This window comes from Macaca fascicularis, chromosome 7 (assembly GCF_037993035.2).
Source record: "Macaca fascicularis isolate 582-1 chromosome 7, T2T-MFA8v1.1".
Lineage (NCBI taxonomy): Eukaryota > Metazoa > Chordata > Mammalia > Primates > Cercopithecidae > Macaca > Macaca fascicularis.
The window spans coordinates 77,845,038-77,872,668 of record NC_088381.1 but is presented as its reverse complement, the minus strand read 5'-3'; the positions used below and the strand labels follow the sequence as shown (position 1 = coordinate 77,872,668).

Here is a 27,631-nt window from a genome sequence, read left to right as displayed (position 1 = left end):
ATTTCTCATTTTTTTGCCCTTTTAATCACCCCCAATTTGTGTACTCATGAATTTATCTGTTTTCTGTTTTTTTCTAGATAACTAATACAGGTTCAGCATCCTAATCCGAAAATCTGAAATTGAAAATGCTCCAAAATTCAAAACTTTTTGAATGTCAACATGATATTCAAAGGAAATGCTCCTTGGAACATTTGAGATTCTGGATTTTCAGATTAGGAATGTTCAACCTGTATGTACAATGCAAAAATTACCAAATCTGAAACACTTCTGGTCCCAAACATTTCCAGTAAGGGATATTCAACCTGTACGGCAAATAGCACAAACTTCTAAGATTCAGAAGCATATTCAGGCCAGGTGCAGTGGCTCATGCCTGTAATTCCAGCACTTTCAGAGGCCAAGGCGGGCGGATCGCCTGAGGTCACGCATTCAAGACCAGCCTGGCCAACATGGTGAAACCCTTTCTCTACTAAAAATACAAAAATTAGCCAGGCGTGGTGGCGTATGCCTGTAATCACAGCTATTCAGAAGGCTGAAGCAGGAGAATCGCTTGAACCCAGGAGGCAGAGGTTGCAGTGAGCCAAGATCACGCCACTGCACTCCAGGCTGGGTGACAGAGCAAGACTCCACCTCAAAAATAAAATAAAATAAAATAAAACAAAACAAAACAAAATAAAATAAAACAAAACAAAAACAAGCATATTCAGTAAAAATGAATCCCCCCACCCCAGCCCGCCGCCACCTCTGCTCCTCTCTCAGAGAAATCCCATTCATTTTCTCATCTGTCCTTCACAGCTATTTTGTAAATGGAGGCATTCTAGCCATGATCACTCTCCTATCTTCTTTCAGGATGTCCTTTCTCTGCCTCCCAACCCACTCACAAAGGCTCCCCTACTGCTGGCCCATCTGTTTTGCCTCCAATTTTACCAAGGACACCGACTTCCCTGACAAGAGTTCCATTCGTCCAGGGCTTCTGCTCCCACAGCTTTGTCTCTTGGAACCAACTGACTGGTTTTCTCTGCTCCCCTCTTCTGAAGTCCTGGCTGAAAAAAAAGTCGCATTCCGCTTTCCATCTCCTACTTCCTCTCCCTCAGTGTTCTTTGTCACAGAACATATGATTGCTCTATTTAAAGTCTGCTGGGACCCAGCACCTGTCACAATCGTTGAACAAAATGAAAAGCTCCTGCACTTGGTTCACGCCAAACCGCTATACATAGACTTGACCCTTGTGTCTGTTCCAGGAAGAGCAGGAAAGAGACAGTTTGATGTTGGCGACTCTAACTTCCTGGTATCGATGTTGAGTTGAAGAGCGAAGGAGGGGCCACCTCTCATTATGAGTGTGAGTGTGGTGTGTGTGACCACCTATATGCTCTTCAGTTATTAATACCACTTTTGAATTTATCCAAAGGACCATCAAAAGCAACCAGAAAAGCATAAGCTGGCAGAGAACACCAATTCAAGAGAACAATTAATTATTTAGCAGTATTTAACCACTATCTTAATTCAAGGGCAGCACTTCTGGCTGGGAGGAAAAACTGCCAAGAAAATGTGGCTCTAACCCTAGCTAGCAGCAGAAGGTGGCTGGGAGGGCAGCTGGTCCCTAGTAGTCTACCTCCTTTGTCTTCTTGGCCTTCCAACTCCCACAGTGGCCAGGCTTCATCCCCCAGGAGAAGAGCTGCCCGCCCATGTGTCGCCTACCCCTGCTAGGGGATGAGAATGAGCTGCAGTGGGGCTGGTTGTCCTGGCTGTATGATGTTGGGGGTGGCAGCTCGGGGCTGGAGAGAAGCCTGGGCCACAATATTGACGGGGAAGTTTGGTCTCAGACACCCAAGCGGGCCCGGCTCTCACCTCCCCAAGCATGGCTGTCATCACCCTGGCTGGTGGAGAGCACTGAGAGGAAGGAGAGGGGGCTCATCAGCTCTTCTAGCTGAACTGTTCTGCCTCCCAGTGCTGTGACTGCATGTTCCTCCAGGGAACACTGGGTCCTCCCCAGTGCCAGCTACATCCCTGCCTAAATGCATACTTGGGATGGTGAGCGTCAGGAAGGACAGATGTAGTATAAGCTAGGGACAAAAGAATAGGAACAGATGAGCCTCTAATGAATCTAAATTCTCAGATTCATTAGAATAGCCTGTGCAGCATTGTTTGTTTGTTTGTTTGTTTGTTTGTTTGTTTTTAGGTAGAGTCTCGCTCTGTCCAGGCTAGAGTGCAGTGGTGCAATCTTGGCTCATTGCACACTCCACCTCCCAGGTTCAAGCGATTCTCCTGCCTCAACCTCCTGAGTAGCTGGGATTACAGGTGTGTGCCACTATGCCCAGCTAATTTTTGTATTTTTAGTAGAGACGGGGTTTCACCATGTTGACCAAGCTGGTCCTGAACTCCTAACCTCAAGTGATCCATCCGTCTTGGCCTCCCAAAGTGCTAGGATTACAGGCATGAGCCACTCACCTGTCCTGTACAGTCTTTTTTGTTGTAGTAAAACGTATGTAACATAAAATTTACCATTTTGACCATCTTTCTATGTATAGCTCAGTGACATGAAATATATTCACATTGCTATACAGCCATCACCACCATCCATCTCCAGAAGTTTCCCATCATCTCAAACTGAAACTCTGTACGCATTAAACACCAACTCCCCATTCCCCACTCCCCAACCACTGGCAACCACCATTCTACTTTCTGTCTCTGAATTCTGCGACTCCAGGTGCCTCACATAAGTAGAATCATAGTATTTCCCCTTTTGTGTCTGGCTTACTTCACTTAGCAAAATGTCCTCAAGGTTCATCTGTGTTGTAGCCTATGCCGAATCTCCTTCTTTTTCAAGGCTGAGTCATATTCTATTGTCTGAATGTGCCACATTGTGTTTATCAACTCACCTGTTGATGGACACTTGGGGTGCTTCCACATTTTGGCTTTTGTGAATAATGCTGTTTTGAACATGAGTGCATAAATGTCTGTTTTAGCTACATAGATTTTTTAAAAATAATACATATTCCCAAATCCTACTTTGGGAGATTCTGTTCAGTAGCTCTGGAGACCTGGGAATCTGCATTTCTAACGAGATCCCCAGCTAATTCTAATGCCAGACGAGGTGTGGGAAATAAGATCTCTTAAGAAGTTGTGCTAATCCCAGCAGCTAGTTATCTTTGCTGCTCTTTTGTAATCATATGAAAGTAAGTTTCATCTAAGCAAAGAGGGGTTGAGCTGAAGCAACACCTTATAGTATAAATTCTCCCTCTCCCAAATCCCACCCCGATCATAAGCGTAGAAACAGCTTCCATTTTGTAAACATCAGCTCAACATCTGAACAAGGCAAGTCTGATTTTCCTGTCTACAATAAGAAAGCAGTCTCAGACACAGCTCGTACACCAGGACTCAAGTTCTCTCTGACCCTCAAGACCTTGCTATTTTGCTCATGATTTCTACTGTTCTGACTATGCTCAGCCCACCGTGGCGCTGCGGGGTGACTCTCTCAAAGTGGGGGATGCAGCATCTCTCAGAGGTGGGCTGTCTCCTCCTTCCTGGAAAGGTACCATCCACATCTTGGAACCAGTGAATATGACTTATGTTTCATCTTCAGGAAACCTCAGTCTTTGCTCTTAGGGTCTTCAGTTGATTGGAAGAGTCTCACCCACCTTATGGAAGGTAATCTGCTCTACTTAAAGTCAACTTGGCATAAATGTCAATCACCTTTTTCAAGTACTTTCACAGCAACATCTAGACAGACTAGTGTTTGACCAAACTGGGCACCATAGCCTAGTCAAGTAGACACATAAAATTAAACATTTTGGAGGGCATAACTCCAAAATCTAGAGATTCATAAAAATACAAGGGGAGGGGTCGGGCATGGTGGCTTACACCTATAATCCCAGCACTTTGGGAGGCCGAGGCGGGTGGATCGTGAGGTCAGGAGATCAAGACCATCCTGGCCAACATGGTGAAACCCCATCTCTACTAAAATACAAGAAAAAAATTAGCCAGGCATGGTGCTGCACACCTGCAGTCCCAGCTACTCAGGAGGCTGAGGCAGGGGAATCGCTTGAACCTGGGAGGCAGAGGTTGCAGTCAGCCAAAATCACGCCATTGCACTCCAGCCTGGTGACAAAGAAAGACACTGTCTCGAAAAAAAAAAAAAAAAAGCAAGGGAGGAAAACAAAGATGTAAAGATGTTAAAGACTGCCCACTGTAAATAATAAGACTACTATGAACTTATAATCACAATGTCTATAGTCAGGATGCTGTTACTATTATATTTGAAGAATATTTGAAGAATCACATAGTCAAAAGCAGAAATCCAGAAATTGATAAGAGAACTACAATTATTGAGCCTCACTGAATGTTCACACTGGAGAGTAATAAAATTACAAATTATTTTACCTCTACTAACTCATAGAATTTTAGAACTAAGAAGCATCTCGGCCGGGCGCGATGGCTCACGCGTCTAATCCCAGCACTTTGGGAGGCTGAGGCAGGCGGATCATGAAGTCAGGAGATCGAGACCATCCTGGCTAACACGGTGAAACCCCGTCTCTCCTAAAAATACAAAAAATTAGGCGCCTGTAGTCCCAGCTACTCGGGAGGCTGAGGCAGGAGAATGGTGTGAACCCGGGAGGCGGAGGTTGCAGTGAGCGGAGATTGCGCCACTGCACTCCAGCCTGGGAGACAGAGCGAGACTCTGCCAAAAAAAAAAAAAAAAACTCAGAAACATCTCAAGCTGGAGTGTACTGTTTTATGTAAAAGAAACCCAATAAAAGATATTTTCAAAGCCTTAGAAGAGGAATCTGAACATAAATGAGAGGCAAAAAAAAGATTATTCAAAAAATTGATAAAGCTTGAATATACTTTCTTTTTGGAATTTGGAAATATGTTTGGGAACATTTCAATAAAAAAGTGAGAAATTACAGACTCCTAATTTGGATGTAGGTGAAAACGAACCTATTTAATTATCTTTAGATTTGTTTATAAAGGAACTGAGAGTAAAGTCAGATAAACTTAATGGACTATGAACAGAATGTGCTCAAAATAATGAAATCAATAGAAATCATTCTGACATTAAAAATTGTAAAAAAATATTTTAGATATGTTCAAAGATGAAATTCATTAAGAGAAAGATGTTCTATTTCTAACAGAAGTGATGACTAAGCCCTTAGACTTTTTTTTTTTTTTTTTTTTTGAGACGGAGTCTTGCTCTGTAGCCCGGGCTGGAGTGCAGTGGCCGGATCTCAGCTCACTGCAAGCTCCGCCTCCCGGGTTTACGCCATTCTCCTGCCTCAGCCTCCCGAGTAGCTGGGACTACAGGCGCCCGCCACCTCGCCCGGCTAGTTTTTTGTATTTTTAGTAGAGACGGGGTTTCACGGTGTTAGCCAGGATGGTCTCGATGTCCTGACCTCGTGATCCGCCCGTCTCGGCCTCCCAAAGTGCTGGGATTACAGGCTTGAGCCACCGCGCCCGGCCAGCCCTTAGATTTTTACATAATCCAATTAACTGAATGAATCTTATGAACGCATTGGGACAAGGTTCGTCTTAAAATCAGATTAAGTTGAATTTGCTTCCAAAATACTGACATCAACAAGATAATTTAAACCTACAGTACACACTATAATGAGGGAATCAACAATAAACTGCTATTGAGTTTCATCGATTTAAAAAGTTCAATGACTATTAAGATGAGTCATTCAGAAACCCTGAAGTACCCTAAAACTTCATGGCTCATGTATACATCTTGAGAGGTTGTCTCAGTTTTGACAATGGTCCTAAATATGTGCATGGGCAAATCAGAAATTAATTGAGACGTGAAACAAATTATTTCTAAACTGTTAAGAATAAAACTCAAATTTCTATCAGCCACGCCAGAGGAAGGACTGAATGATCTATTTTTGGTGTAGAAAATATTACCTTTTCATAAAAAGAGGCAATCAAAGAGTGTACAGAAAAACTGTGGAAGGATGAAAGCATTGTGGAGGTCAATCAGGCAGTTAATAAAAAGATTATAAAATTTTTTCAGATAGTGCAATGATTGTGGTAGTTGAACTTTTAAAAATGTGCAATTTATTGAGTTTATCCCCATTCTAAGTAAATATTCATTTTTGCACCTAATTTTAAGGTCATAATTTTGTATTTTAAGGAGGACTGCCAAATTTTATTAGCTTCCAGCCCCACAAAATCTGGATCTCCCCATGCCCTAGTCTGAACGTCATACCCTATTAAGGGTCATACCCTAGCTACACTTTGCAACCAGGCCACAAACTCAAATGAACTCAACCTTTATCAGGTACCTACTATGTCCTAGACTCGGGGTCTCCCCAGTCATGCCTCTCAGCTGCATAGTTCCCAGGCAAGCTCTAAGACTCCCATCTAATACCATCCATCCTAAGCCTTTAAAAAACCAAAACCCAAGCCCCTAAGATCTTTGTTTGTGCTTTTATCTTTCCCCAGAAACAGTCTCATAGAACGCACAAGAACACATACTTGGGAGCCCAGCTGCCTGGGTTTGAATTCCAGCAACCTGACCTTATAACTTTGTGACCTTGGGAGAATTACTGCTGCGCTCTGTGACTCAATATTTTCTTCTCTAAACAGGGATAATAACTGTATTCATCCTTTCTCTTACTGCTATAAAGAAATACCTGACACTGTGTAATTTATAAAGAGAGGCCGGGCGCGGTGGCTCAAGCCTGTAATCCCAGCACTTTGGGAGGCCCAGGCGGGCGGATCACAAGGTCAGGAGATCGAGACCACAGTGAAACCCCGTCTCTACTAAAAATACAAAAAATTAGCCGGGCGCGGTGGCGGGCGCCTGTAGTCCCAGCTACTCAGGAGGCTGAGGCAGGAGAATGGCGGGAACCCGGGAGGCGGAGCTTGCAGTGAGCCGAGATCGCACCACTGCACTCCAGCCTGGGCAACAGCGTGAGACTCCGTCTCAAAAAAAAAAAAAAAAAAAAAAAAAAAAAAAAGAAAAGAGGTTTAATTGGCTCGCAGTTCTGCAGGCTGTACAGGAAGCATGGCGGCATTTCCTCAGCTTCTAAGGAACCCTCAGGACACTATAATCACCGCAGAAGGTGAAGCAGGAGCATATATATCACATGGCCAGAGCAGGCGGGAGGGAGAAGCGGGAGGTGCTACACACCTTTTTTTTTTCTTTTTTTCCCGAGACGGAGTCTTACTGTGTTGCGCAGGCTGGAGTGCAGTGGCATGCCCAGCTAATTGTATTTTTAGTAGAAATGGGGTTTCATCATGTTGGCCAGACTGGTCTTGAACTCCTGACCTCAGGTGATCTGCCCACCTTGGCCTCCCAAAGTGCTGAGATTACAGGTGTGAACCACCACGCCCAGTCGGTGCTACAAACTTTTAAACAACCGGATCTCACAAGAACTCACGATGGTGAGGACAGTACCAAGAGGATGGTGCTAAACCATTCATGAGAAACCACCCTCCGTGATCCGATCACCTCCCACCAGGCCCCACCTCCAGCACTGGGGATTACAATTTGACATGAGATTTGAGTGCGGACACAGATACAAATCACAACAGAGTACTGTTGTGAGAATTACGCAACTTTAAGTGCCTAGAAAATGCCTGGCACGTGTTTCCAGCACCTAGCAAGGTGTTTCGCAGAATGCCTCGCATATGATAGGTACTGAATAAGGGTTGAGTTCATCTGAGTTCGTGGCCTGGTTAGAAAATGTGGCTAGGGCATATGACTTAATAGAGTATGACCTTTAGTAAATTAATTGATTTCTCTGGTCTTGGTTTTCTTTTACATAAAACAGTAGACTCCAAGTTGAGATGCTTCTTAGTTCTAAAATTCTATGAGTTAGTAGAGGTAAAATAATTTGTAATTTTATTACTCACCAGTGTGAACATTCAGTGAGGCTCAATAATTGTAGTTCTCTTGACAATTTCTGGATTTCTGCTTTTGACTATGTGATTCTTCAAATATTTTTCTGTAAGCAAGCAGAATGTAATAGTAACAGCATCCCAACTGTAGACATTGTGATTATTAGTTCATAGTAGTTTTATTATTTACAGTGGTGAGTCTATAACATTTTTACATCTTTGTTTTCCTTCCCTTGTTTTGTTGTTGTTGTTGTTTGTTTTTTTGTTTGTTTCTTGAGACTTGCTCTGTCACCATGCTGGGGTGCAGTGGCGCGATCTCGGCTGACTGCAACCTCTGCCTCCCGGGTTCAAGTGATTCCCCTGCCTCAGCCTCCTGAATAGCTGGGACTACTCACTTAGTAGAGGCAACAAGAGGACAAGGAAATAAAATGCCCCAGGTGACTCTTGATTGCAATGAAAGTATCTTATTTTTGCAAATTTACAAAACTTAGGACCATGTGAACACTGTGCTGGAATCCCTTCCCAGGCCTTGGAAAGGGCCCTGAAACTGAATTTTCCAGGTTAAGAGAAGTCGAATGCCTGTATTAGGAGACAACACAGACCCCAGAGCTTGGCAAGGCAAGGCGGGGTTCACAGGAACACCAGCAGGTGGGTAATGCCAGGGCCAGGGCACCCAAGGGCACTGAGAGTTTCCCCTGTAGGTGATGAGGTGCCCAGGAGGAGTTTGAGTTTAGGAGTTTTCTTGCAGTTTAAAACAAAATTATGGAAGCAGGAGAGAATGGAAAATTTGAGTTTAATGTGTGCAGAGTTTCAGTTGTAGAAGGCGAAAATGTTCTGGAGATACACGGTAGTGATGGATGCACAATGATGTGAACGTACTTAATGTCACAGAAATGTATACTTAAAAATGATTAAGATGGTAAATTTCATGTTATGGATATTTACCACAATAACAAAAATGGAAATAAATTTTAGAAATCTTTAACAAACTTTAAAAATTGAAATAAGCGTCAATTCACATACAGTTATTAGAAATAATAGAGAAATATCTTGTATACTTTACTCAGTTTTCCCAAATGGTAATATTTTTGCAAAACTATAGTCCAACATCACAATGAGGGTATTAATACTAATACAGTCCATTCCCATCTTATTCAGATTCCCAGTTTTACTAGTACTCATTGCTGTTAGTGTATCAAGTCTATACAATTTTGTCACCTCTGTAGGCTCGTGTATCCATCATCACAGTCAACTGTTATTCAACAACCCACAAGGCTCTCTCCTGTTATAACCACACAAACTTCCCTGCACCCTGACCCTCACGCCAAATCCCTGCAACCACTAATCTGTTCTCCATTTACAAAATGTTGTCATTTCAAGAATGCTATGTAAATGGAATCATACGATCATATACACCATTTGGGTTTGGCTTGTCATACTCGACATTATTTCTTGGAGATTCATCTAATCTGTTGCAAGTATCAATACTCCACTCCCTGTTGCTGAGTAGCATTCCAGGGTATAGTTGTAGCACAGTTTGCTTAACTATTCACCTGTCGAAGGGCCTCTGAGCCAGTGAAGGGCAGATTTTGGCTATTATGAATAAAGCTGCTGTAGACATCTGTGTACAGGTTTTTGTGTGAACATAGTTTTTCTTTCTCTGGGGGTAAATGCTCAGGAATGCGACTGTTGTGTGGTAACTTGGTTAGTTTTTACAGAAACTGTCAAACTGTTTTCCAAAGTGACTGTACCTGGGGCTGGGCACCGTGGCTCATGCTTGTAATCCCAGCACTTTAGGAAGCTGAGGCAGGCAGATCACTTGAGGTCAGGAGTTCAAGACCAGCCTGGCCAACATGATGAAAACCCTGCCTCTACTAAAAATACAAACATTAGACGGGCATGGTAGTGGGTGCCTGTAGACTCAGCTACTAGGGAGGCTGAGATACAAGAATTGCTTGAACCCGGGAGGCAGAGGATGCAGTGAACTGAGATAGCACTGCTGCACTCCAGCCTGGGTGACAGAGTGAGACTCCATCTCAAAAAAAAAAAACAACCAAAGTGACTGTATGTTTTCCCATTCCCAACAGCAACGTAGGAGTAATGCGTTTTTTCCACATGATTGCCAGAATTTGGTGTTGTTGCTATTTCTTATTTTAGCCATTCCTTTAGGTAAGTAGTGGTATCTTGTGATTTTGATTTGCATTTCCCTTGTGACTACTGGTACTGAGTATCTTCTTATGGCGAGAGGTGTTATGCTTGGGAATGGTATGGCACATGGGAGCTTCAGGGGTCAAGTGAAGGTGGTTTGAGCCCCTGACAATGCCACCGAGGGCCTGAGCCAGGCTATGACAGTGAAGGGCCAGAGAGGAGTGGGGGTGTGGGGTTCCAGAAATGCTTTAGGAAACTGCCAAATGTGGTGACTAAGGAGACAGGAAGAAGCATTGCTGAGGAAGAGGGAGGCATCCAAAGTAACTTCCCAGCTCTAACTCAGAGAAAGAAGTCTAGAAATGGTGATTTTTACCTGTAAGACATCCATGTAGCCCACAGGCATCTGGACACGAGCATTCAAAACAGCGATTGCATCTGGGCTGAATGTATGGATTTGGAAGCTCAGAAGTTTCCCTCACATAAGATAGAGGGAGGAGTCCGATTGTTCAAACTTCTAGTTTATTAGTTCCCATATGTAGGCCAGGGACCGGGGAGTCTAGGGACCCCCGCCCCCGCGCCCGACCCACACGCAGACCAAACATTTTCCAAAGCGCACCAAACATTTTCCAAATCGCACACCTAAACGCGCTTTTTCAGTGGTATGTATGTACATTGGTAAGACTTCACAAATCTATTTTCTAAATTTTCAATTTTAGGGTTTTTTTTTTTTTACGACTGCTTTTCAATCAGACCATAAAAGTACTAAAACCAGTGTGAAAGCGTGCAAAATGTTGACTCCTTTAGAAGTGGCCGCGACTTTCTGCTAGTCGGTCTTCCCAGGGACAGGGGGTCTGGCGGCTCTAAAGTGCCGGCTCTCGGATCCCTTGGTATTATTTTACAGAAACCGTCTCCCGCCCGCTCTCCTTCGGGAAGCGTCCCTGCCCTTCCTGCCCAGCCCGCCCCCCTCCCCGGGCGTCCCCACCGGTTCCTCCTCCAGCGACAGGTGGTTGCAAGCCTTCCCTTTGAACTCGAGAATCCCTCTCCCCAGCCCACCGCCTCGCAGCAACTCACAGGCCAGAGGGTCGACCCCTCTGGGTTGTGACTGGAGCCCTCCGGGGTGAGTGCACTGCTGGGCCCCGGACCCCCCCGGGTCTGCCGTGCGCTCTGCGGGGGAGCTGGCGGGAGCCCCTCGTCCAGTGCTTGCATCTCAGCAGCGGAGTTTTGTTGGCAGCCGTTAAGAAGATTCGTAAGTTACATTTCCCAAGCCCTTCCCCTCTCCAAGAGCACAACACCCGCATCCCCAGCATCACGAAAACAAGCGCGGTCACCGCGAGGTGAGACACGCGGAGCCTGGAGTCTCAGTGCAGACCGCGCTGCAACGCGCAGCCGCGCCTTTGCGAAAGTTAGACGGCCTGCGGGGGCGTCCGACCAGAAAACACAAGGAATGCAGATGCCACCCTTGCCTCTGGTAGGTATTTCACTAGGTTGCTGCTTAAATATAATTCCAAACAAATTGAGGTTGTCCTTTGGAGGAGGGGAGGGAGGGCCGGAGGGAGGAAAAAGAGAAAGCTGACTTGGCCTCTTCTATTACCCGAACTGCAATCGCTGATCCTTTGTGACATAAAAGTCATAGGTCAAATCCAAGATCTTACTGCAAATCGGCGGGGATTTTTCTCCCAGGAATATGAGACTGGCCTCTTATCTCCTGATAATACCTCTAAAGTCTCCAGCCCTGAGAATCAGTGAGAATGATGACACAGGGAAGGGACAAGGGGGAGCCATCACCCGCCATCGCTTTGCATCCATTTAATTGATTCTGTATGTTTTTCAGTTCAGGGCTCCCAGAGCTCCCTACCATGCATTTTTTTTTTAACCCCAGGGAACATAGTGAAACTTCTTTTACTTCTATTTATCTTTTTGCTTTATTTCTGAGTTCCCTAAATTAAAAACCCAACGTCTAGACTCTGATTATTTAACTTTGGCTGCATACATTGGCCCCTTGAATAATTTCCCTGGAGACCCGCTGATTTTTCAACTGAATATAATCGGAGGAAGCCAGGAAGGAGGGAGGAAGAGGGATGAACTGGTAGTTGAGGGGGTATTTTTTTTCTTTTCGAACTTATATTTTAGAATCAGGAGTTACATGTGCAGGTTTGTTACAGAGATATTTTGTGTCATGCTGAGGTTTGGGTATGAATGATCCCATCACGCAGGTACCTATAGTACCCAATAGGTAGTTTTTCAACCCTTGCCTCCCTCTATCCCTTCCCTATATAGTAGTCTACAGTGTCTTTTGGTCCCAACTTTATGTCGTTGTATACCCAATATTTCGCTCCCATTTATAACTGAGAACATGTGGTATTTGGCTTTCTGTTCCTGTGTTAGTTTGCACAGGATAATGGCCTCCAGCTGCATCCATGTTGCTGCAAGGGACATGATTTTGTTTTTTGCTTTTTGGTTTTTGTTGTTTTTTGAGACGGAGTCTCTCTCTGTCGCCCAGGCTGGAGTGCAATGGCTCGATCTTGACTCACGGCAACCTCTGCCGAGATTCTCTCGCCTCAGCCTCCCAAGGAGCTGGGATTACAGGCGCACACCACCACACCCAGCTAATTTTGTATTTTTAGTAGAGACAGGGTTTCACCATGTTGGTCAGGCTGGTCTTGAACTCCTGACCTGAGGCAATCTGCCTGCCTCCGTCTCCCAAAGTGCTGAGATTACAGGTACAAGCCACCAAGTCTGGCCTATGATTTTGTTTTTTTATGACTATAGTATTCCATGGTGTATATGTACCATGTTTTCTTTATCTAATCCACTACTGATGGGCACCTATGTTGATTCCATGCTTTTGTGATTGTGAGACACACTACAGTGAACATACAGGTGCATGTGTTCATTTGGTAGAACAATTTATTTACCTTTGGATCTATACCCCACAATGGGATTGCTGGGTTGAATAGTAGCTCAACTGAGTTCTTTGAAAAATCTCCAAACTGCTCTCCACAATGGCAATACTCATTTACACTCCCACCAACAGTGTATAAATGTCCCGTTTTCTCCACAGCCTTGCCAACATCTGTTACTTTTTGGCTTTTGAGCAAAAACCAGTCAGACTGGCATAAGATGGTATCTCATTGTGAGTTTGATTTGCATTTCTCTGAGGATTAGAGATGAGCATTTTTTCATATGTTTGTTGGCTACCTGTATGTCTTCTTTTGAGAAGTGTCTGTTCATGTCCTTTGCCTAATGGACAAATAATGGGGTTATTTGTTTTTTGCTTTTTAATTTGTTTACATCCTTTCTTTTCCTCTTCAGCTTTCCCTCCAAATCTGCTCAGGCCCCTGGATCACAGGATCCTCCCCTGCACCAAGGCAGCTTCTCCTGTGGGCTGAATGGTGCCTGCTGTCCACAGTCCAGCCAGCCCCACCCCAGGGGACACCCACCTGAATTTGGCAGCACTGCCTCCTCGTTAGGGCAGTGCCACAGGAGTCCTGGTGCCTCCGCAGCTCAGCTAAGGAAAGGGTCTTCCCAGCATTTGAAGTGAGTTCAGGCCTCACATTCTTTGAGGGCTTTATTCTTTGGGGCACACTGCAAAAGTCAATTTTCCATTAAAACAGAACATCACAGTTACATGAAAAGCTTATCTTTTAAAGCAGTAGATCTAATGATCAGATGATTTCACAGATAACAGGGAAAAAATTGGAAAGACAAATATGCATTTGCAAGCTTTTTACTTTGCCAAGAAAGTATATTTTTAGCTGGGCATGGTGGCTCACGCCTGAAATCTCAGCACTTTGGGAGGCTGAGGTGGGGAGATCACTTGAGATCAGGAGTTCGAGACCAGCCTGGCCAACGGGGTGAAACCCCGTCTCTACTAAACATACAAAAAATTAGCTGGGCATGGTGGTGGGTGCCTGTAATCCCAGCTACTTGGGAGGCTGAGGAAGAAGAATCACTTGAATCTGAGAGGCAGAGGTTGTGGTGAGCCAAGATTGTGCCACCACACTCCAGCCTGGGTGACACAGTGTAAGACTTTTTCTCAAAAAAAAAAAAAAAAAAGGGATATTTTTACAACAACTTTCTACTATCACCTTCATCCTTCATTTCTTTCTTTTTTTTTTTTTTTTTTTGTTTGAGATGGAGTCTGGCTCTGTTGCCCAGGCTGGAGTGCAGTGGCATGATTTCCGCTCACTGCAAGCTCTGCCTCCTGGGTTCACGCCATTCTCCTGCCTCAGCCTCCCGAGTAGCTGGGACTACAGGCACCTACCACCACGTCTGGCTAATTTTTTGTATTTTTAGTAGAGACGAGGTTTCACTGTGTTAGTCAGGATGGTCTTGATCTCCTGACCTCATGATCCGCCCGCCTCAGCCTCCCAAAGTGCTGGGATTACAGGCGTGAGCCACTGCACCCGGCCTCATCATTTCTTTTCAGAAAGAAAACCTGAACTTACGCACATAGTCGTGCTTGCTCATGACTGCATGCTTATGTACATGTGCATACACGCACACACACACAAAAAACGCTCAGAGTAAAGTGTAAAGAACAGCCCTTTCATTGACAATGTAGAGCTTCCTGGAAAGCTGATCACCGTTTAAGAGCACTGGATTGTAGATATCAGTCCCCTCCCATAGCCGTATATGGGGACCTAGCTTCCATCCCTATCTTCTCTCACCAAAGATTAGTGTGTCTCAGACCCCAGTCTCCTGCTGTGAACTTCTCCAGTAAATCTACATAAGAATGAATCAACTCCTCTGCAAGTCACACCTTCCTGAAAAACAAAAGCAGAAAAATTGGAGACTAACAACAAAAATATTGTTTTTGCTGTTTGACCATTGTTAACCACCTCCTAAATGTGGATTTCCATATTCAGTCTAAGTCCAAAGCTGTTGGTTCTATCTTCATGATGCTAGAGGTTTGGCCCAAAGCTTGGCTGGCCCTGTGATGTGACCTGCTCCAGTGTTAACTGTAGAAGGAAATGCTTTTGCTTATATCTTTTGATGAGGCCTAAATCATTCCAGATGTCCTTCAAAGACCCAGGAAGGCATCTCCCCAACTAGTCTGCAATGCTTTGGGTGCTCAATAAATACCCATGTAATTGGTTGGCTTCGATCAGCTCTGAGCAGTTCTGCAGAATGGAGAAATGGACACCTTCATTCTGATAAAGGTGCTGATGCCTCAATTGTATGCCAAGCAGAAGATTCCCCAATGATATTCAGAAGCAATTTGTAAGGGTTTGGAAGCCTTTGTGAGGGGTGCACCAGTGACTGGGATTGTATAAAGCCCGGCCTCTTAGTCACTGTTGACTTTTCTTCACACAGGTTCCTCACTCCCCAGCAGTCAATTTGTATTCTAATGGTGAGGAAGGAGAGGGCCTCTTGGGAGCTTAGAGTGCATGGCAAGAATCAATTTCCCTCATTCTCGCAAATGTTCTCCCACCTGAATGTGGGTCTCTGAGGATGAAAGAGGAAACCCTCAACCAAGAATAACGTGTGAAGATGATGCACTTGTTTTTAAAAAAGAGTCAAGGAGAGGAACAAAAGAATTAAATATAATAAATAGAAGAAAAATGTTCAACACCATTGGTAATTTTTTAAAACATGGATTGATACAAGATGACATTTTTAGTGCATCCAATTGGCAAAATAAAAAACGATAATAGTCCTTTACTGAGGGCCTGGGGAACCTGGCACTCTCATGCCCCATAGAACATAAAAACAATCACAGTTTCCCTGGAAGTCAGTTTTGCTTTGTATATCAAATCTCAGAAGCAGACTATCCTTTAACTCAATTATTTCACATGTATAAATGTATTCTAGGAAATAATGAAGAATGTGCAAAGATGTCTCTACATAAGGATATTCACTAAATATTCAACAGTAGGAAGTTGTTTACATTGGTTGTGGTATCTCTAGGTAACGGGATGCTGTGAGCATATAGTAATTGTGTATTCATTGAAGTGGAAAGAAGTTCAAAATACACAGTTAAATTTTGAAAGGGTTACAAGCAGTAAAGTCACATATATTTTTTTAATTAACTCAGTTCATTCAAAAAGTATTCCCAAGCAAACAGGATACACCAGAGATCAAGATAGGCAGTTCCCCGCTTTTATAAAGATTGCATTTACTGGGGCGATGGGGTCTGGGAATTGGGTAACAACAAATAAGTATATTAGTGAGAAAACTATAAAACTGTGTTAATGGCTGTGTAGAGAATTAAAGTAGGCTGACATGATAGAGAGAGGTCATTCTAAGATTTTATACTGAGGTGTGGATTACTAAAAGCACAAAGTGTTAAGAGTTCTCCAGGAAGGGAAAATAGTCATGCAAGGCCCTGAGGCAGGAGCAAGATTTAAATGACATGTCTATATACAGCTGGACCACGTGGCTAAAGCAAAGTGGAAGAGGGGAAGAGTGGCAGATGCAGTCAGGGAGGAGAGGTCACATTGCATGGGGCTTGGTAAACCAGAGTAAGGAGCTGGGGTTTTATTCTACATGCTGTAGGAAGACACTACAGGTCTCAAACAGGAGACATATCTCATTAATGTTTCTAAACTTCACTCTTGCTCTGTGTGAAAGGATGGATTTGAGAGCATAAGAATGAAGGCAGAGGGACCAGTCATTCATCAGTCCAGACAAGGCTCAAAGGTGACCTGGACTACGGAAGGAGGTACACGAGAGAAATAGACGCAGTCAGGATTTATTTTGGAGTTAGTGCCAGCGGGTTTTGCTAACGGATTGAGGGCTCCTCAAATTCCCTCCTCTTTACTCCTTTTGTCTTCAAATTCCAGTCCTTCCCTACAAAGGTCCATCTATAGTTCCTGCCTTCGGGTTATCTAAAATGACTTGGACCTCAAATTAAATCTCTCTTTTCTCAAGCTAACTCAAGCTGGTTTTCATTTCTTGCAACCATGACCTGTTGTGTTACAATCAAGCACCTGTTGTGTTACAAGCAACTGGTATCAAGTTACAATCAAGCACCTGTGTGTTACAATCCTCCCAATTGCTATTTAAGGAAGGCACAGCAGTTGAAGCAAGCCATGGTCAGAGAGATGAGGCAGTTTGCCCAGTTTAACATAGTAGAGCAAGGATTTGAACCCACGTCTTCAGGGTCCAGAGCCAGCACTTCCTCTTCTATGCCATGCTAGATCAATGAGATGCACCCAGCTGCTAGTTGTCTACCAAACATTACTAGTTGTCCACAAAATCTAAGCTCCGCTTGTTTCATAACAGTAAAACAATGGCTGCCCAAGTGCATTAATTTCCCAGTCTCCCTTTCAGATAGATGTGCACATGTGATTTATCTCTAGTGGAACAGGAGAGGAAGTGAGGATGCAAGAAGAGCCATGTTTCCTCCACACCCTTTACCTTTCCTACAGGCTACAACCCAGGCTTGGCAGTAACACAGCTTAAATTTTGCAGATCACAATAATTGTGGATTATTGTGGAACAATGACTAATAAGGAACCTAATCCCTGAATGACCACATGGAGCTGAATCTCCCACTAGTCTCAAAAGCTTACCCTGGACTGTTGCAATTGAAATTACTGGACTGTTACATGAGAAATACATAAACTTTAGTCATGTTATTGTTGGGTGTCTTTGTTGTAGCAGTCCAGCTTTACCCTAACTGATATACAACCTCAACATGATCTACATATTTAAAAATACTACTGGCCTCTTTTGTTAAAAAATAATTGAGCCTCTCAAGCAAATCCTCCAGACACTGGGTAGATCCTTGAGTATCCCCATTCCTATTCATGGCTGAATTTGTCTAATCTGTAGACTAGATTCAATGCCTGGTACTCTCTTAGGGAAACCTTTAAAACCTACTGTTGGTTGGAAACCAAACAACAAGACCTCCATGCATGAGTTATGAGAATTTATTTATATCAGCCAGGGAGATCTCTTCCAAAGGGCTCGAACTTTGGTGACCACCCTAAAATCCCCAGCAGCAGGTGTGACGTAGTCACTTCCTGGAACCTCATCTGAGTGCTTTAGGAAATCCAATGTCTCCCTGAGCTTCCCTGTGATTCACAAGGTGGGCAGAGCCCTCCAGAGCCCACTAGAAGAACAATGCACCGGCAGAACTTGTCTATAGACAGTGGGTGCATTGACTGGAGGTGACAGTACCACATTCATACTCCACTAGCTTTGGCAGTGCGGCAGAAAGTGGGGTAAAAGCTTGCTCCCCGAAGTGTTTCTCCATCAAGCCTAGCAGGAGAGGTGAGGAGACAGTAAGGAAAATGAGCCACATGCTTAGTGGAAAATGCACCGGTTTTGGATTCAGGTGAACGTGGATTCTAATCCTGACCCTACCACTTGTTCATCCATTCACTTAGCTTTTGGAACCTCAGTTTCCTAAAGAATGGGAATACTCCTACCTACCTCATACAGTGGTAATGAGGACTGAGGCAGAGTCTATGATATATATAGAAAGAGCTGGCAGGGAAGGAGCACAGTCAGTAATAGCAAACCAAATTCCAAACTGATCCAATCTTGAGATAAAGAAGTCAGCAAACCTTGCCCTCCCAGGCAAGCCACCATGAAGACAGCGCGTGTGCCGGCTGGCCCCAAGGTCTCTCAGTTGTCAAGGACAAGCTTCTGTGGGTGCTGTTATGGGACCGGGAGATGTGCTCACTGACCACATCCCAGCTGTTCTCCTGCCGCTGTGGTTACCCAAACCCTGCAACTATGTTCATGTCTAAACCAGCCAGCAAATCACACAGTCAAAGCCTCACGGAAACGCCCGCTTTCTGGTCACCCTTTTCTCTTGTCCAAATTCAGGAAACGACCATGAAAAATCTGTTTGCTTTCTATTCCTGTGGTTGATAGTTTATTTAATAACAACAACAACAAAATCTTTTTTTTTTTTTTTTGCCTTGATTATGGTCCTTACCATGACGTAGCAAATGACTGGCTGTGGGAGAAAAGGCTAAAGAGAAACACAATGAATTAACTACGCCTTATTTTCTTCTCATGGGCACAAGCACTGGGTTTTTGGCTTAAATGCATGTACATACTATCAAATATGGAAAATCAGGCGATTTACTGGGTATGATTTTGGGGCTCCCTTTCATGCTGAAGCCATGATAGTGGGTCCAATTCCATGGTTGGTCTCATCATCATCCCCCCAAACCCTTTTAAGCTTTCCTTGTGATGTTACCATTGCCACTTACCACCTCTGCCACTTTGATACTCCTCCATTTCCCACTTCTGCAAAGCATTTTTTTTTTTTTTTTTTTTTTTTTGAGACGGAGTCTTGCTCTGTCGCTAAGGCTGGAGTGCAGTGACACGATCTCAGCTCACTGCAACCTCTGCCTCCCAGGTTCAAGCAATTCTCCTGCCTCAGCCTCCCGAGTAGCTGGGACTACAGGTGTCCGCCACCACGCCTGACTAATTGTTTGTATTTTTAGTAGAGATGGGGTTTCACCGTGTTAGCCAGGATGGTTTCGATCTCCTGACCTTGTGATCCATCCACCTTGGCCTTCCAAAGTGCTGGGATTACAGGCATGAGCCACTGTGTCCGGCTTCTGCAAAGCATTTGAGACTTCCAGCAGCCGTGTACTTCCCCTGTTCTCTCAGCACCCTCTCATGCTCTCAATAACATTGTATCAAGATTATTAGAATCTGGCCAGGCACAGTGGCTCATGCCTGTAATCCCAGCACTTTGGGAGGCTGAGGCGGGTGGATCATCTGAGGTCAAGAGTTTGAGACCAGCCTGGCCAACATGGTATAACCCCATCTCTACTAAAAATACAAAAATTAGTCAGGGGTGGAGGCACGTGCCTGTAATCCCAGCTACTCAGGAGGCTGAGGCAGGAGAATCGCTTGAACCCGGGAGGCAGAGGTTGCAGTGAACCGAGATTGCGTCACTGCACTCCAGCCTCAGCGACGGTGAGAGTCCATCTCTTAAAAAAAAAAAAAAGAAAGAAAGAAAAAGAAAAAGATTAGTAGAATCTTCCAAGCTTGGGGGCTCATGCCTGTAATCCAGCACTTTGGGAGGCCAACATGGGTGGATTACTTGAGCTCAGGAGTTTGAGACCAGCCTGGGCAACACCGCAAAATCCCATCTCTACAAAAATTAGCCAGGCATGGTGGCACACATCTGGAGTCCCAGCTACTCAGGAGACTGAGGTGAGAGGATCACCTGAGCCCAGGAGGTCAAGGCTACAGTAAGCAGTGATCACACCACTGCATTCTGGCCTGGGTGACAGAGCAAGACCCCACCAAAAAAAAAAAAAAAAAAAAGATTAGTAGAATCTTCTAGCTAGTCTTCTGCCTTCTGGTTTCTCTAAATCAATTTCCATTAGACCTCCCTAAAGTGCAGCTCCACTTACATTATTCCTCTGCTCTGTAACCTTCACTGGCTCCCTATTGCTCACTCTAGCCAAGGTGCTCCACAAGATGGCTCTATGTCATCAATTTGTTTAATACAGTTGCTGCCTCGGCATCAACTTTTAGGCCCAAAGTAAATTGTTGGAAACTCAGTTGTAGGCCATCACCTTTGGGTTAGTTAAAACTTCCCCTCCCTATGTGGTTGTGTGCGACATGGCCTTATTGTTCCTCATCTCACTGACACAGAACCCAGCTCCTCCCACAGCTGCTGATCAGGATAAAACCTATTGATCAATACCAGAGTCATGTAAGTAAGATCTCCCCTTAGAGCATGTTTTCTTTTTATTTATTTATTTATTTGTTTATTTATTTGAGATGGAGTTTCGCTCTTGTTGCCCAGGCTGGAGTGCAGTGGTGCGATCTCGGCTCACTGCAACCTCTGCCCTCTGAATTCAAGCAATTCTTCTGCCTCAGCCTCCCAAGTAGCTGGGACTACAGGCAAGCGCCACCATGTCCAGCTAATTTTTGTATTTTTAGTAGATACAGGGTTTCACCATGTTGGCCAGAATGGTCTCGATCTCCTGACCTCATGATCTGCCTGCCTGAGCCTCCCAAAGTGCTGGGATTACAGGGGTGAGCCACAATGCCTGGCCACATGTTTTCTTTAAACTCACCAATCCACAACCCCATAGGGAAAACCTAGGGAATAATACCTATGGACCTAAATAAAGGCCTGGTCCCACAGATCCTCTCTCTTTCCTCCTGCCCCTCACCAGTTAGTTGAGCTCCCAGTCACCTCCAGACTTCCCCTGGGCCTCCCATGGGCACCCCTAACCTCTGCAGGAGCTGTAAGAATTTTCTTCTGCTTCATGCATGTGGGTGTCACCTCCTCATTGTGTTTCACCTGAATGATACACCTGTACCCAACTTTCCTCTACCAGGGTTTTCCTAAAGAGGCTGTCTTGGCTTTTGGCCACGCTTAATAGACCTCAAGACCAAATTAGAAAGAAACCATTACAACGAAAATCACAGGCCGGGAGCAGGGGCTCACGCCTGTAATCCCAGCACTTTGGGAAGCCGAGGCGGGCAGATCATGAGGTCAGGAGATCGAGACCATCCTGGCCAACATGGTGAAACCCTGTCTCTGCTAAAATTACAAAAATTAGCTGGGCATGGCACCTGCCTGTAATCCCAGCTACTCAGGAGGCTGAGGCAGGAGAATTGCTTGAACCCGGGAGGCGGAGGTTGTGGTGAGCCAAGATTGCGCCACTGCACTCCAGCCAGCCTGGGCAACAAGAGGGAAACTCCGTCTCAAAAAAAATAAATAAATAAAAATAAGAAATGGGGCTGGGCGTGGTGGCTCATGCCTGTAATCCCAGCACTTTGGGAGGCCGAGGAGGGTAGATCACAAGGTCAGGAGATTGAGACCATCCTGGCTAACACGGTGAAACACTGTCTCTACTAAAAATACAAAAATCAGCCTGGTGTGGTGGCGGGCACCTGTAGTCCCAGCTGCTTGGGAGGCTGAGGCAGGAGAATGATGTGAACCCGGGAGGCGGAGGTTGCAGTGAGCTGAGATTGTGCCACTGCACTCCAGCCTGGGTGACTGAGTGAGACTCCATCTCAAAAAAAAAGAAAAAAGAAAACAAGTTACTATGATGTGATCCAATTAGAAATTCAAATTGTATATATAAATTTATATACTAAATAATTTATATAACAAAAATATTTCAAAGGGCATGGATTGGCTTTTGTGCCTCTACAACACAGGTTCTCACTTGACTTTAACATTTGCTAAAATGTACCAATTGGCAAAAGTTCTTGGGCTTAGTCAATACTGGGGCTTCAATCACAGTTATACCTGGAGATCTCAGTAAATTTAAACACTCTGCCTCTACCATCTTAAAAAATAGCTAAATATAAAATAGCGAAAAATAAATATGTCTCACTTTAACTGTAGCCTTGCCTAAATTTCCTATAGTCATGCACCCATTGCTGTAATATAGTCTATATTAAGTATAGATGCTCTGACACAATAAATAATAAATTAAGCCGGCATGGTGGCTCATGTGTGTAATCCCAGCACTCCGGGAGGCCAAGGTGTGAGGATCGCTTGAACCCAAGATTTCAAGACAAGCCTGGGCAACATGGCAAAACTCCATCCCTACCAAAGATACAAAAATTAGCCAGGCATGGTGGCACGTGCCTGTAGTCCCAGCTACTCAGGAGGCTAAGGTGGGAGGATCATTTGAGCCCAGGAAGTTGAGGCTGCAGTGAGCCGGTGATCTTGCCACTGCACTCCAGCCTAGGTGACAGAGTAAGACCCTGTCTCAAAAATAATAATAATAATAATTGTAAATTAAAGTAAGTTTTTGGCACTTACAAATTGGCTTGATAAAATAAAATTCCATGAGCCTCCAGTTAAGATGGTCAATTTACAAAGGCCTAATGTAAGTTAAATCAGGATCTTCAAGGATTCAAACTTACTATATACAGTCTAATTAATAAAGGGGTAATGATCTTTACTCTTCCTCCATTTGAGAGCCAGTTTTGCCTGTTCTTAAATGTAGAAAAAATTAAGGGTGCCTCAGAGTGGATTACTACAACCTTTACACCATGTTCCTATCCATTAAGGCCTCCATACCCAATTCCCAATAATATGACTAATTCTAGTCAATGACTGGTGAATATTGAGCTCTTATACATTTGGCTAACATGTTCAGTTCTGGACCTATTTCAACAGCCTCTCAGATGCAGTTTGCCTCCACCTCCAAAAGGGCACAACACACATTTTCTGGGCTACCCATAGGGCACCTCAAGGGCTTTGTCATCACACATAGTCTCTGAAGACAGGATCTTAAGGACATCCACCTTCTCTGGGAGCACAGGCATGACATTACATTGAGGAGATCCTCCTCCAAGAAGGCTCCTTTGACACACTTGTAAGGACGTGTAAGTCCAGTATCTCTTAGTACTTTTGGGGTTATGGTGGCAACAGATTCCTCATTTATAAATATTACTTATAAATTAAAATCAACAGGCACTCTCACTAGCACCTTCAGAAATAAAAGGTAGGCCGGATGCGGTGACTCACACCTGTAATCCCAGCACTCTGGGAGACCGAGGTGGGCAGATCACCTGAGGTCAGGAGTTCAAGACCAGCCTAGCCAATGTGGTGAAACCCCATCTCTACCAAAAAAAAAAAAAAAAAAAAATTAGCCGGGCATGGTGGCGGGCACCTGTAATCCCAGCTACTGAGGAAGCTGAGGCAGGAGAATCACTTGAACTCAGGAGGCAGAAGTTACAGTGAGCTGAGATTGTGCCACTGCACTCCAGCCTGGGTGACAGAGTGAGACTCTGTCTCAAAAAATAATAATAATAAAATAAAAAATAAAAGGTTTTGGCAACCTCTTCTCATGCCTCATGATGTCTATGGACCACTGATGATGGCCATTGGTTGCCCCACAACTTCTGATAGCAAAAATTGCCCCTCTTGGTCTTGTCCTATATTCCAGTAAAACAGCCAACTACTGGCTACTCTCTGGGTTCTCCTGCAAACAGAGGCTCTCACAGTCCCTGAGCCTGTGACTCTGCATTCCCAACTTCCTGTTATGCTGTGGGTCATGGAAACTGCACCCCCACAAGCTCAGCACAGCTATAATGGCCTCTCTAAGATAGGACAGATCAAAACCTGGGCCCCTTGGCATATTCCACCTACAGGAGGGGGTGCCTTCCTTGTTCTCAGCACCTTTCCATATGCCAGAGTGTTGGAAGAGGTCACCCCTTTTACAGAGCCCTTGGCTACCTGAAAGCTCATGAGATTCCCTGAGTGAACTTTAATGGGAGTTTGTAGACTGTGCAGATGGCGCTGCTGACCATCCTACGTGGTGGAACTCGGTGGAATGTTACTGCTTCCCATCCCTTAGCTAAGATGTCCCTGGCAAAGGATGGGACCCAAGAAACAGACTTGGCCAAGCTTCAGGCAGTCATCTTGGCCCTGGATGCCCTGGCCAATAAATGGTCAAATTGATTAGAAACCATCAGGTCATTCTCTAGAAATTGTCCCCTTCAAGGTAAAGAGCTCTGGGATATTTTTGCCTCACAGATACCCAAAAGATATCAAAATCACACACTTCCACATATTCTAAGGCCACACTATAAGGCCTTCCCAGAACACTTTTTATTCCTTTCAAAGTTGCAGACATCACTGGTAGTAACCAAAACACATTTTACTTTTTAGAATACACCATGATACTGGGCTCTTGAGAAAGCCATTACTAGAACTTTCATGCCCCTGACAGGTCCCTGATAACCAGTTAAACTCCAAGACACAGTGATGTTTTCAAATAACCTCTTTTCCAATTCCAGTCCAACACATAAATCACTAAAATTCTCTATCTTGCCCCAGGCATTAACCTACTTTTTATAAATCTTCTATCTTACCCCCATCCCGTAAGGGCTGGAGGCCAGATTGAGGGAACATGCTCTCCTAGAACTCATTAACTGTAGACCAACAGGCAGGCAGCTGCTCATCTGATACAGAACCCACTTAAAATTAAACTTACACCAAAACCAAACAAAACAGAAGCCCTGCCAGGGAGAGCTGCATATGTCTGTTGACTGCTGGTCTTATTACTATTGCTTTGGAAGTTTTCCCTGGTTTGCAGTCTGGAGGTCTACAGCATCCATTCCAGGGGACACCCACTCAAAAAAGAGACCCCAGTCCCACACCCCAGACAACATCACCCTAGCCCAAAATCCCACTGCTGGAAATGACAGTGCCTCAGATAACATTGCCCCAACCCAAGACTTCGATCGATGCTGGAGATGACCTCACATCCTGTGCCACACATGACTTCGCCTCTTACACTGAAACCTCCCCCCGGCAGCGCTTGCCAGTGGATTGCCTCTCCTAAGGCACATGATGGACACAGAGCATCTTTTGCTTTTCTTCCTGAACTCGCTGCGTGCTTGGCCCACAGTCCTGGTATTTTCCTTGCTCTCTGCTCAAAGGTACACCCCCATACTTCAATTTTTAAAGGCAAATCTGGCACTGGTTATGAAAATTAAGAGAGATGATTACTTTTCCCAGGAGGCACCTGCCTCATATCAGTCAACCCCTTGACCCCCCGAGAAGAAGACCACCTATTCCTGGCTGCCCTCTCCTACTAACCACCTCCAGCCTTCTACCACAACTCCCTGCCTTGCATCTCCAACCCACAGCCACCATTCCTCTTGGTTAAACAGAATACCACTAATCTTTACATGTACTTGACTAAATTATCAGTTCATAATCTCCAACAACATAACCGCCCTACGCTAATGCTTACTTTGCTGGTTAAATGATCGTATTCCCCTTGCAGTCAATATCTCCACCACTCAGACTACACCTGGCTTCTATTTTTTTTTTTTTTTTTTTGAGACGGCTTCTATTTTTTAAAATGACGCAAGGCACCAGCACCATGACAGGAAGAGTCATACATTTGTTTAATCTACGTGCTGTCTTAGCACCCATTTTTAGAGCTGACATACGTTGTTGGAAACCCAGCCGTACCCCGCCACCTTTGGCCTAGAAGAAACGTTTCTTCCCGGTGTGGTTGTGTGTGATATGGCCAGTGTGTTCCTCATCTCACTAACCCAGAACCCAACACTTCCCACAGCTGCTGCTCACAATAAAACCTAATGGTCAACGCTAGAGTCAGGCAAATAAGTTGCCCCCTTCACATGTTTTTTTAAAACTAGCCAATCCACAACTGCCTCAGGAAAGCCTAAGGGATTATGCCCATAGAACTTAATAAAGCCACGGCCAGCAGGTTCTCTCTCTCTCTCTGTCTCTCCTTCTCTCTCTCTCTCTCTCACTCCCTCCTCTCCCAGCTGTTTGAGCTCCCTGCAATCTCTAGACTTCCCCTTCGGCCTACCGTCCGCCCTCCTAACCTCTCCTGGATCTGTAAGTAACATATTTCTTTTATTTCATGCATTTTACATTCACCTCTTCATTGCGTCTCACCTGAACCACACACCCAGACATAACTTTTCCCCATCAGGGCTCTCCTAGAGTGGCTGTCTTGGCTTATGGCCACTCTTGACAGACTTCAAGACCAAATTAGAAAGAACCCATAACCATAAGGATCACAACACCCTGCCCTCCCTCGTCTCTCCAGTGCACACATTCCAACCAGACTCGACATTCCCTATTGAACTTGTCCATATTTTGCCACCTCCGTGCCCCTATGCAAGCGACTCCCCTGCCTCGAATGCTCTCCCTCCTTCCCTATCAACCATGCACTACAGTCAGATCTGTCAGATGGGCCGTCAGTGATCATCTCAAGTGACACCTCTTCCATAAAGACTTTCCTAGTCCTTCCAACTAGCAATAATCCCATCCATCTCCTAAATCTCATGACATTAGATTTCGTTTGTCTCTTCTTCCTTTCTACCTTGCAGTGTCAACTCCAGAGTGTCTCTGGGACCCTCTGAGCAGCAGACTGGCTGGAAGAAAAGGCCAGAGACCGGCCTTAAGTGGCATTTGCACAAGTGCTGTGTTTTATTAGAATTCTATGCAGAGAGTTGCTGATGAGGACAGATAATGGAGCTGCTATGCAACCCCCTGCTCAACCCTAGCCACCGAGGCCTATTGACTCTTTCTTCCTTTCTCCCACTAGACTGCAAGCGTCTAAGGACAGAGGCTGTGTTCCCCAAGTCAGTACCCGCTGCAGTGTCGAGCCCAGTGCCTGACATGGAGGAAGTGCTTGACACAAATGCCTCTGGGAGGCATCCCTGCCAGAAGGAAACACAGCTTCTTCTGGTCTGTGCAGAGCAAGTAAGTCCTAGCACCTACTACCGGCTCTTGGCTCACTGAAGCCAAGGGTGGGAGTCAGTCAGTCCTTTCTCAGTACGTTCCAAGGAGAGTTGCTGACTTGCTCTTTCTTTAAGGTGCCCTTTTACTTTTGAACCTGAATTTTTCTAGAAAAATGTAATGGGCAGGGCACCCAATCCAAAGGGATGGCCCCCAGAGGCAACCCTGAGTGAAAAATAAGGCCAATTCACTGTCACATTGCTTTGTCAATTTCACTATGAATCCACGTTCTGAGGATGCACTCTTGCCCAGTAGGCACCACCCCTCACTGGCAACAGACAGAGACAGCAAATTGCTCCACACCCCAGTAGCATAGCCTTTCCCTGTGCCGGGTGTGGTGCATCCCAGGAGAGCTTTCTCACACCAGGTGGCATCCAGGTGGATCTGGCGACCGCCCAGCAAGCACGTGTCCCCCTCACAAAAGGGAAGAAGAGGAAGAGTGGCCAAGAAGGGGTGGAA

The 27,631-nt window shown here is 44.9% G+C and overlaps 1 protein-coding gene across 10 annotated transcripts in view; it reads right to left on the bottom strand.

The window, feature by feature from the left end:
* Positions 1–27,631, bottom strand: part of LOC107130326 (uncharacterized) — a 61,631-nt gene that overhangs the window by 31,065 nt on the left and 2,935 nt on the right. For 5 of the 10 annotated variants that reach the window (XM_045396017.3, XM_045396020.3, XM_045396021.3 and 2 more), the window contains exon 2: positions 13,425–13,569. In XM_045396017.3, coding sequence (XP_045251952.3) covers positions 13,425–13,569 — 145 coding nt within the window. Of the gene's footprint in view, positions 1–7,851; positions 7,944–12,877; positions 13,225–13,424; positions 13,570–27,631 lie in introns of those variants that run through there. The other 5 variants (XM_073996801.1, XM_073996800.1, XM_065548493.2 and 2 more) reach the window with 2 other exon arrangements.